Source organism: Quercus suber, unplaced genomic scaffold (genome assembly GCF_002906115.3).
Source record: "Quercus suber isolate HL8 unplaced genomic scaffold, Cork oak 2.0 scaffold_73, whole genome shotgun sequence".
Lineage (NCBI taxonomy): Eukaryota > Viridiplantae > Streptophyta > Magnoliopsida > Fagales > Fagaceae > Quercus > Quercus suber.
The window spans coordinates 1362177-1374372 of NW_027069538.1; the positions used below are offsets into that span (position 1 = coordinate 1362177).

Sequence of the window (12196 nt, forward strand, 5' to 3'; positions counted from 1 at the left end):
GGGTTAATTACCCATGTGATCACCTTCCCCAAGTTTGGGTTGGGACTAACCTCAATGTGTAGCTTGATCTTAAATTTCATTTTTTCCTTTTAAAAAAAAAAAGAATAGAAAAGAAAAAGGTTGACAACTCATACTGTACTGGAATCAATAATGCTCCCAACATTATGCACATGGCCATGCTCCCACCTTATCACGTTCTCAACCAATCAAATAAACTACAACAAAATTTATTTATAAAGTTATGCACAGTTCACAGAATTTCATGATACACTAGAAGAAAAGATAATACATGCCATTGATACATCAAAATTTGAAGGGGGGACAAAAAAACAGTTAATGAGTCACGACAACTAGACCGTTGACAATTATTATTAGACAAAACCATTGACAATTAAACAAACTTACACATGAACATCTTTGAGCAAAGTCTTTATGAACATCTTCTATTATTATTTGCTTCTTTTTCCTAACAAATCTCGAATATGTCTCTCATATGCTTATAATATAATATATATATATATATATATAAAGAAGAAAAAATAAAAAACATGGTACAGACACATCCAAACTTTGTACTCTCTCTTGCAGCTTCCTCTTGAGCTGGTCTGTCTTCTTTTGATCATAGACACAGCTCTGACAAAACCCACTTCAGCTTCTGTTCTTGCATTTCTCCACCGCTCTTGGTGCTGTAATAATTCAAATAAAACTCATATTATAAGCACAAATTTATACAGGGATTTGATATTAATGTTATTTACTAAGTGTTAATCGAATTTTACTAACCGAGTCCTATTGCTTCAGATCCTTTCATTATCCGCAAACGCTTACATGAATCAACAAACATCCTGTAGAGTAATTACACAAGGATTAGTAATGTGCTAATTATAAAATGTAATTAGTGAAGAATGTAGCAAATTAAGAACTTACTCCCATGGCACATCGCCTACAAGCATCCAATCTCCATCCTTGTCTTCGTAAGTAGGCACATACTCAGAATCATTCAGAAGGTCTATCAATTTGCTCTCGTTCATGAAATCTTTCATTCCTTGTGACCCATAATTACCTTCAAATCCAAAGCAAAAATTTACCACTTTTTCAGTTTATATACATGCGTAACAAGTTGACCATGTTTCCCTCATTTTATTAGCCAAAATGAAATTCACATATTAAGTGGGGTTGTTAAGTTAATTACCAATGGTAAAGGAACTGAACATTTTGCCTAAGGCTTCAGAGAGGTCCTTGTAGCTTTTGTACAACTTCAAGTCCACCTTACGTAAATATGGTGCACCATCCATGCTAACCTTAACAAAGGCTGCACTGCTGCTAGCCTTTTCGGCTTCATCGTTACTGTTCTTCTGGACGGACACGATGTTCTTTCGGAATGATCGGACGGGTGGCCAACCCACAACTTGTGCCCTGAAAATTCAAAGTTCACATCGTTAAATATTGTTGGCTACCCTTAACTACCAATACCATCTAAGTATCCCAAACATTTAGATCTAGTCAAATTATGTTATTAATTGTCATAATGTGTTGAAAGAGAAGGCACACCAAACAGAAACATATTTATTTTCATTTGTGTATACACATACACCTACAGTTTGTCTCTAATACAAATTTTACCATATAAAACTTATAAAGTAATATATCACTCATCAACGGAAAAACAATTAAAGCATTTATATATCAAGCATAAAACCCGTCATCATATCCTTAGTCACATCAGTTTATAGACTTTATGTATATAATTTTTTATTCTTTAACATTTTCTTTGTTTATGTTTTTTGTTAGGTAACATTTTCTTTATTTCTTCTTGGTAAAGTAGGTCATTGTCTTTGCTTATCAACTAAGAAAATATACTAGCCTTTACTTTTTTCAATTATTTAAGGAGAAAAAAGACATTTTCCCCCACCTTTTTCCTTTCTTTCTTTCGGCTTTGATGCTTTTCCAAGTATATTTTTATTGTTCTGTACTTTTGAATTCAGTTAAACAATGCGTTAGGTGTCTTAGGCTCTTAGCTGTGGACTATCTTTTCCCTTGTCCTTGTTTGGCCATTGAATTGTTCGGTTGTTGAGAAAAGTAAAGATTCCATATGTTTTGTTATTTTGCAATGTCTTCCCGACAACCAACCAAGGCCATGAAAAGGCCAACTCAATGGCTCACGAGTCTGCAATGTAAGCCTATATCCATAAAGTTCCCTTTGAATTTAATAAGAAAAATTAATTAATAATTCAACTTTTTTACATAATTTGTGGAAATGATAAGAGCGTGGGTGCCTGGCATGAATTTAATAAGAAAAATTATTTAAAAATTCAAACTTTTTTCATAATTTGTGGAAGTGATAGAGAATAGAGTGTGGGTGGCATGAATTTAATAAGAATAATTAATTAATAATTCCACTTTTTTCATAATTTATTGGAGTTACAGAATATGAGTGGTGGACAAAAACTTTAACATGATCTAATCACTAACACTTTTTTTTTATTCTCCACACAACTCACCAACTACAATTTAACAAAGCTGAAGATTTGACAAAGGTGAGAAAAGTTGTGTGATATATGAAACTTCTTAATAAGGAGGAAGAGGAAGAAAAAGCTGAAGATTTGAAATAAATAAATATTAGTTTTAAGACAAACATGGCTCAAAGGCTGATTCCATAAATGAACTCTCTTAAATTCTCACTTTAGTCTTACACAAACAAGTTTGCTTAATGAATTCTTAGTAAATAAAAATAATAGGGTATCATCGATAAAGGGAAAAAAAGAAAAAAAATCCTACAATATTAATTACAATCAAGGGCTAACATTAAAACCAACTATCTAGGAAGGCAAGCATATTTATCTTTCATTCATATATGCATTTATTTCATCACAAAATCTTAAATTTCTACCATTTAAAAACTAAAGTACATCAATATTCAATGCTTTCCTACCATACTCTTTATAGGTACACCAACTACAGCCACCATAACATAAACACAAGAAGAAGAAGAAAAAAAGACTATAAAATTTGGAAGAACATGTATATGACTATAGTAATGAATAATATTCATAATACTTACTTGGATGGGGGCTTTGCAGGATCATTAGAACGAGGTGTAACAATACTAGTCTTCTCCTTCATCTTCTCAGCTTCAATATTCTTCCCGGAATCCTTTGATGAAAGGTTAAGCTTCAAATCAACGGTTTCCAAAAATCCTCTCTTCCCGTTGTTCTTCGCCGCCTCGCCATCGTTACCACCTCCTCCGGGTAGTCCTAGTCGTAATTCTGTCTCTTCGAAATTAATCATACTGTATTTGTCACGCTCTGCATCCAAAACACTAGTCATTTTGCACCAAAAATTACGTAAAATCCAATACTAAAAACTTTCAATAACCCTTTCCTTCTAGTACCTTCTCTCAATATTTTTCTCACCCTTAATCTGATTTTCTCTCCCTTTCTCTCCCTCTCTCAATTTTGTTTGTTTTCTTTCTTGTTGAAGTTTTTTTTTTTTTTCTCTTGCTAAATGCTAATTAATGTTGCTAGAGGAGGGTGCATGAAAAAGTAGAGACTAGGGAATATGAAAAGTGTAGGAAGAAGGGCAAATTAGCTTCACTGTTGATAATATATGGTTTTGGGTGGTATTGTTTTGGGGGAGTTTTTTGACGGTATAGATGCTGCCACGTGGTGGCCCTGTTAGTTGGATCAACCGAGACTTGTCGGGAGTTTGATGTCATGCATGATGTCATGCTCAGAATGATTGAGGCAACGCAAGTGGGCAGACCAGTTGGCTCTGTTTGCCTTTTTTTAGGAAAAGAAAAAACAAAAAAAAAAATTGGCTAATCCCTAGGCTCCACCTTACTAATTCCTGCTTAATTACCTTAAACAGAAATGAAAAGAAAGAAGTAAAAAACATAAAGTTTGATTAGGAAAGAATTCAACCAGACGGTAAGATACAACCTTTCCTTTCTAAGGCCTTGTAGTATTGCCATTTTTATTTTATTTTTAATCACATTATTCTTATTTTAACAATGAAATTATTATGGTTGCAGAGGGGATGTTGTGGCTAAAGTTATAAATGTTTTTTCTTATAAAAAAGAAAATAATTAGTTGGGGAGGGGGTTTTTTTAATCATATTGATCTTATTTTAACAACGAAACTATTATAGCTGTAGAGTAGATGTTATGACTAAAGTTATATTTTTTTAATAATTCAATAATTAGGGGACAAGAATTTGAACCATGATTGTCTCTATTGAAAATATTAGGAGATGTTAATCAATTGAATTATGAAGCTCTTAACTACTATGATGCTGCTTGTCAAAAGAAAATAAATAAATATTGGGTTCTTTTTTCTTTTATGAGCTCGCATGGGATTCATAGCAATCATTTGAGTGACTATGGTTTTTGTTATTTTAATTTAAGCAAATGTTTTTTTTTTCTTTAGAAACAATAGCATCCAAAGTTCTTTGAGTGTATATAACTATTTCATAGGTGTATGCAATCCTACCGTCCTGCACACTAGGATATTTTAAGAAATTTTTTTTTAAAGATAGCCCCTAAACATTGGCTCTAGATTTTAAATCTAAATGCTCATGAATATCATGAGAACTTAAAAACTACTAAACCAACTATTTGGGGTTATTTTAAGTAAATGTTAGGAGCATGACTTCTTTCACAATTTATTGATAAAGTGATAAATTATTATTAGTATATATAACACTATTTTCACATAAATGTATTATAAAAGTCATTTTTATAATGTATTAATCACAATATATATCCTTAGCAAATAATGAGTTGTTTTGATTTAGGAGATGCTTATTTTTCCCTTTGATAAATTTTCAAATATAATTGCCTTCTGCCGAATTTCATTTCAAGTTTTTTTTTTTTTTTAGTTGTAATTTAGACAGTTTCCTGAATTTGGGAGAATTGTCACTTTTTGTCCTCTCTCTAAAGTGCTTGATTCCAGCAATTAATTAACTGATCAATGAATACCAAGAAACTTATTATAATATTAATACACCAAGAGAGGAATGAAAGTTTTGTAAAAAAGAAAGGTACGAAAGAATTTAGCCAAAAAAAAAAAGAAAAAAGATAGGTACGAAAGAGAAATAACAAAAAGAAAATCAAAAGCAACCCCATTATCTTTATAGTTAAACGTAAAACCTCACAAACACCTTTATAGTTACACGTAAAAATCTCTCTCTCTCTCTCTCTCTCTCTCATATATATATATATATAATGCTTTCATGTACTTTAAGAAAAAAATTATTAGTCTAATACAGTCCTCTACTTAATTATGAGATGATATCCTGTAAAATCTTCATTTTCTCTTCCCACTACCTCTAGTTTTTGCTTCATTCGCAGTTTGGAAGGTATAACATCTTTTATAAAATTAAGGAAAATATTTATTCATAAAGTTGTGCATGACTGCATTATCGAAAGAATAATATTTATGAAAAGAGTAGGACAAAATTTTAATGATGTGTCATCAGACTATTAGCTCCAATCAAATCAAATAATTAAACGGAAGATAAGGTTTATGGAGATTCAGGAAAAAAAAAAAATGGACATTTGTGCCGCTTCAAGATTACCTTTAAATCTTTTCAATCTTTTAGTATAGTTATCCTCTACCACTTTGAGTGGTCGGCATTCGAAGCACCTTCAGCGTGGCATGGATGGGTCCAAATGTTCCCTCAAGAGAGTAGCAAAAATATTGAAAAGAGAAAGGGCATATCACAAAAAGAAAAACTTTATCAGTTGCTTACAGCCCATAAAATACTATGGAAAAATCACTATCAAGCATAGTAAAACTTTAGATATGATTATATGATTTCGCTCAAGTTTTTAGTGCGTTTGGTGCGTGGAGAGGAAATTTTGAACCACTAATCTTTGATTCAACGGTGGTGATTGATTACTGTCGTTGCATTTTAATTAAAATGAATAAAAATGACAATTTAAATGTTAAAATATGAAAGTTAATATAGAAAATAAGGAATTAATCAAAATGTTAGATAGCACGTCCAAAAAAAGAAAGTGACTCATTTTATTTTATTTTAAGTGCGATGATTAATAGGCTAAAATATATTAAAACAAATATTATGTTAGATACATGCACAGAAGGAAGATGAAGGAAGGAGATATTAAACACAACAATTAAAAGCATTTTTATACAAAATAAAATAAAATAAAATAAAATAGAGAGGTTATTGGCAAAGAAGGGTGTTCTTTTTTATGGAGTTTTGGTGTTTGACGTCTTGTGTAGAAGTTGTTCTAGTCATACGACATTTGTTAGGTTGTTGTATCTCAGGAAAGACAAGCCAAAGAAGGTCTATACTGATTACAAAGTTAAGACAACAAAGTGCTTGAATCTCCATATAGAGAGCAAGTACCATGTCTCAGTCCAAATATTGTTGTACATCTCTTCTCAAACAAATAATATTAAGAAGTATTTTTATCTAGTTTTCTCTTGTGTTATTTCCATTATTATCGTGTTTGCACCAACAATTTCTAACCCTTAGCAAAAAAAATTATTTTCTTAATAAAACACAAAATTTTGATTAACAAAAGAGTATGTTTTGATTGAAGCGCACGAAGATTTGATTAACAATTCTCTTTGAGTATGTTTGGTTGAAAGGAGGGAAAAGAAGAGAACAGAAAATGGCAAGAGAAATGAGAAAGAAAAGAAAAGAAAATATGTGTTTGGATGTAAAGGAGAAGAGAAATGTAATATTGGGATTGTATTTTATATTTTATATCTTTTTAAATTATAAATTAATAAGGATATAAAAGTAGTTCCAAAAAAATATAATTTTTTAAGGGTATAAAAGTAATTTACGAATTGGAAAAATGATGGGTCCCACAAAAAAGTTTTCCCTCCTATTCTCCCTTCTTTCCTCTTTTTAATTTTATCAAAACAAAAGAAGCAATTTTCTTTCTCTACCCTTCCTTCCATTTCCATGCAACCAAACATAGTCTAAATATATGTACAATTGATAATATCTATTAATTAGACTAAATTCCTGACTAAATTATTATTCTAATAAACAAGTAGTTTAAGAGGTAACATCTTAAGAAGACTTCAAGTTAAGTATTAATATAAGGACAAAGTTTAGCTACAAAATTGTTATATCCTAAGGCTACAACCTTGCTCAATAAAATAAGTATTACTATATATTTTAAAAATCTAACAATTTAATTGCATGTTCTTTACGCTCTTAATACACATGTCAAATTTTGTGTCAATCGAATATTATTTATTATATAATCTATAAGCTTATATTTTATGCATAATTTTAAACTACAAAAACCACCATATTAAATTGTAAATTTCTAAATAAAAAAATTATAAGCTAATAATTCTAAACATTTCAACAACTTACTAGAGAAATTAGGGATTAGAATTCTAATAATAATTATTAAACTAAACACTAATCCCTCATTTTTTTTCAGATGTATATATAATATTAAAGTTGAAATTTAGAGCAAGTTCAATCAATAATTCAATTAGATTCTAATTGAACTTCAATTTAGTGGCAAATTTCCTTTTAATTGGTCATTATTTTGATGCCAAGTGTCTCTATATTTCAAATAGGCTTCAATTTCTACCAAGTGTCATCCTTTTTGTTTGTTCATTTAGACCCCTTAAACCAGATTTTTTAACTTAATTAATTAACCAAGTTAATTATTAGGTTTATTATTCAGATCTAGGTTAAACAAGCATATATAATATCATACATAAAAGTGAAAAAGTAAATAATACCATGATATGATAACCCAAGAAAACCGATAAAATAAACTGTTTCAAGGTAAAAACCTGGGAAAAATTTGACCTGACTATCCTCAAGATAAAGTAAACCCACAATAAGAGAATTAAAGTTTTTACAAAATTTTACAAAAGATTTAACCATAAATCTATTGCTACCTCATGTAGTAACTTACTGACACAACCACGTGTAAGCTCTGAATTCACGAACTCCTTCTCTTCTTGGATTTTCAACAATACAAGCTCCCTTATTTGTGACTTTGAGATCCCATTCAAAAGTTTCAAATCACCAACAGTAATGATTTTGTTGCAGCAACTAGGTTCTACTGCCACTTGATTATAGATCTTGCTCCAGTAGATTTTTGTGTAGTTAGAAGGTACAAAACCCTTCAGACCTCACAAAGAGTAACACACAAGTCTTTCAAAAGTCCCAAAAACTTAACTAGGATTTCCCTTTTATATGTGGACAAATTAGAATGAAACCCTAAACGTTTCCACGGGTTTGGGCCTTGTTTAAAACTTCTACAGAATCTGATTTCTATGATTCTTGATCGGTTAAATCTAATTTCTCGATCAGTCGAGATTGACTGAAATTGACTCCCTTTTTCTGCAGTCAATTGAACTTGAAGCTTGAAACATATACTTTTAAGCATTGCCTAATACATATACTAGACATGTTTTGTTCTTGGTTTGCCAACACACAAAAAATATGATTCTAAATATTTATTCATAAATCTTCAGAACCTAACAATCTCCTCCTTTGACAATCCATGAAAAAAAAACACATACACAAGGAAATGCTTAAATTAAATACCAGCCTAAATACAAGATATTGCCCTAATACAATTATAACACAACTACTAACTATTAGTTGCTAATATAGACAGCAACTATTGAAAGAATTAACTTGTAAATTCTTGAAACACTAAAAACAAAACCATAAACACATGTGTGGAAGATACAGTACCAAAATCAAAGTAAAAATCTAATATTTAATTCACAAAACATATAAAGAGAGAGATAGTAATATTATAATGAATAACCTCATCATCAATAACTATCATAATCAAGAACCACATCAATGTTTGTGAAACAAGAACAGTAACACTAAACGGATATAAACAATAACATATGAAGATAAAAGGAAATATGAACATCAAACTAAAAGTAAACACATCAAACTCCCCCTAAATACAAAAAAAAATCTATTCTCCCTAAGTACAAAAAGTCCTAAAACCTACTCCTCATTTTTGTTATGAATTGCCAAAGGCAACATCAATCATCAGAGGGTGGAGGACATGGAAACACACTCCTATAGTCAGCAAAATCAACTCATAAGGCAGCAACCTCAGTCAACAACTCATCCAAAAGTTGTCCATGAGCTGCTTGAGTAGTCATAAAAGACTCCATCATGGCACAGAGCGAGAAATGAGGGGTAACAGTAGGGTCAACATCATCAGCACCACCAGAAGGATCCACAGTAGCAGTCGGATTAGCAAAAGTCTCCTCAGCAGCAAGCATAGCACCAAAGGCAGGAGTCGTAGTAGAAGCTTCACCTCGAGATCTCTTTGAAGTCCCTGTGCTTGGTTCAACACTCTTCATTTGAGCTTGTCACTGTTTAAGAAAAGTGGCTCCTATAAGGTCAGTGATGTGAACTAACTCTAAGGGAGGAAAATTTGACAATCCTAGAAGCCTCAAACTCCTATAGATATTAACAATGGTTTGAATAAACATAGAGGGAAAACACATAGAACCATTAGTAACAAGAGCATAAAAGAAATGCACACCTATCTATAGGGACAATATGAACATGTGAGATAGGATAAATGTTATGGTAGGAAATCCATAAATACAAAGAGTCAAGCTCAGTAAACTCACAAAAATTGATTCTTGGTTCATTTCCCCAAGAAACAGACCTACCATAGAGTAAAGACATGATATCATCAACATGAGGAAAATTAGTGTATGGATATGTGGATTTACGAACTACAGGCACTCCTAAAGCTTTAGAAACTGTTTGCTTATTAATAGTGAACTCTTGACCTCTAATCCAGGAAGTCAAATAATGACCACCGATCATTTCAGGATAGATAGAGAGATTTGAATAAAAATCTCTAATCAAACTAGCAGGGGGAGGATCAAACACCTCACACAAAGAAACCCAGTTCCTAAACACAAAGATCCTACGGATGGATGGATCTAACTTACTCAACACAATCTCCCTTTAACCCCAAATAGACCTATATTTAGTTAAAGTCTCATAAGTCTCTTTACACTTATCAGGAGAAACCTAACTCTATAAACAAAGGCTGGCCCAGAGGAGGATGAAGCATTGTTCCTATTAGCTATAATCTTAAACTTTTTACCAACCTTAGGAGCCACAACTAAAGAGAAAATAAACAACAAAAACCAAGGGCAAACTACATTAAAATGGGTTAAAGACAAGATAACATGGAATGTTTGAAAAACTAGATGATGCATGACAATAGTGCGCAAATGATGCATGATTTAATGCTCTAAAACAGTTCAATTTTATCACAAAATCTTGAAAATTGACCAAGAAAATTAAGAATTTTACAAAATCCCCAATTTTCAAAAACCTAATTTTAAAAAATTCTTATATTGATCGATTGAACAACATAACAAGTATAAAACATGTTATAATCACTCAATCAAACAATATCACAAGCCAATTTTACTCAATTTTTCCCAATTTCACAAAATCCCCAAATCTCTCAAGAACATAAGAACACTAATTTCGAAAATTTGAGCAAATCTTGAAAATTTTGAAATTAAAGCATGTGGATCATGTTGAAATGATGCATGAACAAGAACTCATAAATCAAATTTGACCAAAATGTACAAAATCATCAAAAACCCCAATTTTCCTTTGATGCGAAATTTTTTGAAAAATGCATGAAAAATGCATGAATGCACGTAATTTGATAAAAAAAGAAAGGGAAAAAGTGTCTTACCCTAGGATGTAGAAGAAAACCTTTGAATCTTTGACCAAGAATAAGACCCCAAAAAAAAAAAAAAAATTAGTGAGAAGGGATCGAGAGAAGAATAGAGAAAGACAAAGGAATAGTGAAAAAAGGCTAATTTGACTCCTATTAGTTAAAAAAATTTTAAAAAAAAATGAAATTCGATCGGTTGGGAGGAATCGAGATAGGAATAAAAATTCACATAAAAATAGGCTCAACTAATAGAAAGGTATCGGGAAGTAATCGAGCAAGCCCGAGAATTTTAGCTTAAAAACTGGAATTTCCTTTTGCCTTTTCAATCGGTCGAAAGACAGACTCGATCGATCGAATCCAAAAGAAACAGAATTTTTTTAAAATTTTGGAATTTTGCAGAAACATTTGAAAAATAGTTTTTATGATATGAGATACATGTTCATGATTTCAAATGTTTTGCAAAACCAAACTTTTCTAAGAAAAATTCAAACCTTAGCAAATTTTATCTAACTTTTCTTTCCTCACTCCCCCAAAATGCATTAAACACATCAAGAAGTTAAATTTAGGATGGCCACAAAGCTTAGCACTCAATCACATATATAGAGTCTAACAAAGATTTATTCGTGGTGTGTGCAACTAGTTAGTGTATGTGATACTCACAAGGTGATATCTAGACTAAAAATAAGCATAATTTCTACATTATCCATCACACAAGTTTAAAAGTGACTATCACTTAAAGCTTAGCACTCAATCACATATACAGAGTTTAACAAAGATTTGTTTGTGGTGTGTGCAACTAGTAACTGTATGTGATACTCACAAGGTGATATGTAGACTGAAAATAAGCATAATTTCTACATTATCCATCACATAAGTTTGAAAGTAACTATCACCTAAAGAGTTACATCATATAACTCCTATATCTCCTAGAAAACACACTTGCAACAATGCTTTTTTTTTTTTTTTTGCTTTTTCTTTTTCTATTGAAGCATATTTTTCTTTGTTTTTCATTTTTCCTTTTTGCTTCTTTTAATTTATTATCATAGCAACACCTTAAATATCTTGTTGTGCAAGTGCTACACCTTACTAACCACGGCTTTTATGATTTGCACACAGGTGTTCATGATTGGTGAATAACAATGGTGAGATGGTTATTTATGCCTTTGTTCTAGGATTTTTTTAGTCCTTACAATCAAAAGAATGTGACTTCTTCAAAATCAAGAGCATGTGTTTAAAAATCATAAACAACTCACACAATATAAGCACTACATAGCACAAACTAGCAAAGTGTAGAAAAATAAAGCTCATCAAAGCTAAACAAGGTACATAGTCGTGAAATTTAAATTTCATAGGCCAACCTTAATTACACATCTTGAAGATGTATAATACAAATACCTTTATTCAGATTTTTTTTTTAAAAAAAAAATTGAAAAACATAAAATAATAATAATAATAATAATAAAAACAGAAACAAAAAAAAAAAAAAAAAAAAAA

The 12196-nt window shown here is 31.1% G+C and overlaps 1 protein-coding gene and 1 long non-coding RNA gene across 3 annotated transcripts; both read right to left on the bottom strand.

Moving 5' to 3' along the window:
- Positions 1-337: 337 nt before the first annotated feature.
- LOC112037338 (auxin-responsive protein IAA16) lies at positions 338-3579 on the bottom strand. 2 transcript variants are annotated; one of them, XM_065773331.1, is made up of 6 exons: positions 3392-3579; positions 3062-3305; positions 1193-1416; positions 928-1063; positions 784-845; positions 338-686 (listed from the first exon to the last, which is right to left on the bottom strand). In XM_065773331.1, the coding sequence occupies exons 2-6, from the start codon at positions 3286-3288 to the stop codon at positions 649-651; spliced, it is 687 nt and encodes a 228-aa protein (XP_065629403.1). In that variant the 5' UTR covers positions 3289-3305; positions 3392-3579; the 3' UTR covers positions 338-648. The 2 variants fall into 2 exon arrangements, with proteins under 2 accessions (XP_065629403.1, XP_023925917.1); XM_024070149.2 differs by having other exon boundaries at positions 3062-3578.
- A 5177-nt stretch (positions 3580-8756) lies between these two features.
- LOC136067463 (uncharacterized) lies at positions 8757-10783 on the bottom strand. The gene is made up of 2 exons (XR_010628937.1): positions 10721-10783; positions 8757-9359 (listed from the first exon to the last, which is right to left on the bottom strand). It is a non-coding gene; the product is annotated as an uncharacterized LOC136067463 (long non-coding RNA).
- Between the last annotated feature and the right edge of the window lie 1413 nt (positions 10784-12196).

Bases quoted from the DNA above. Each gene is read 5' to 3' on its own strand.
- LOC112037338 (XM_024070149.2), bottom strand. From the start codon at position 3,327: ATGACTAGTGTTTTGGATGCAGAGCGTGACAAATACAGTATGATTAAT. The intron at 1,417-3,061 runs GTAAGTATTATG...TTGAATTTTCAG, and splicing joins CCTGCAAAGCCCCCATCCAA to GGCACAAGTTGTGGGTTGGC. The intron at 846-927 runs GTAAGTTCTTAA...ATTACTCTACAG, and splicing joins GTAGGCGATGTGCCATGGGA to GATGTTTGTTGATTCATGTA.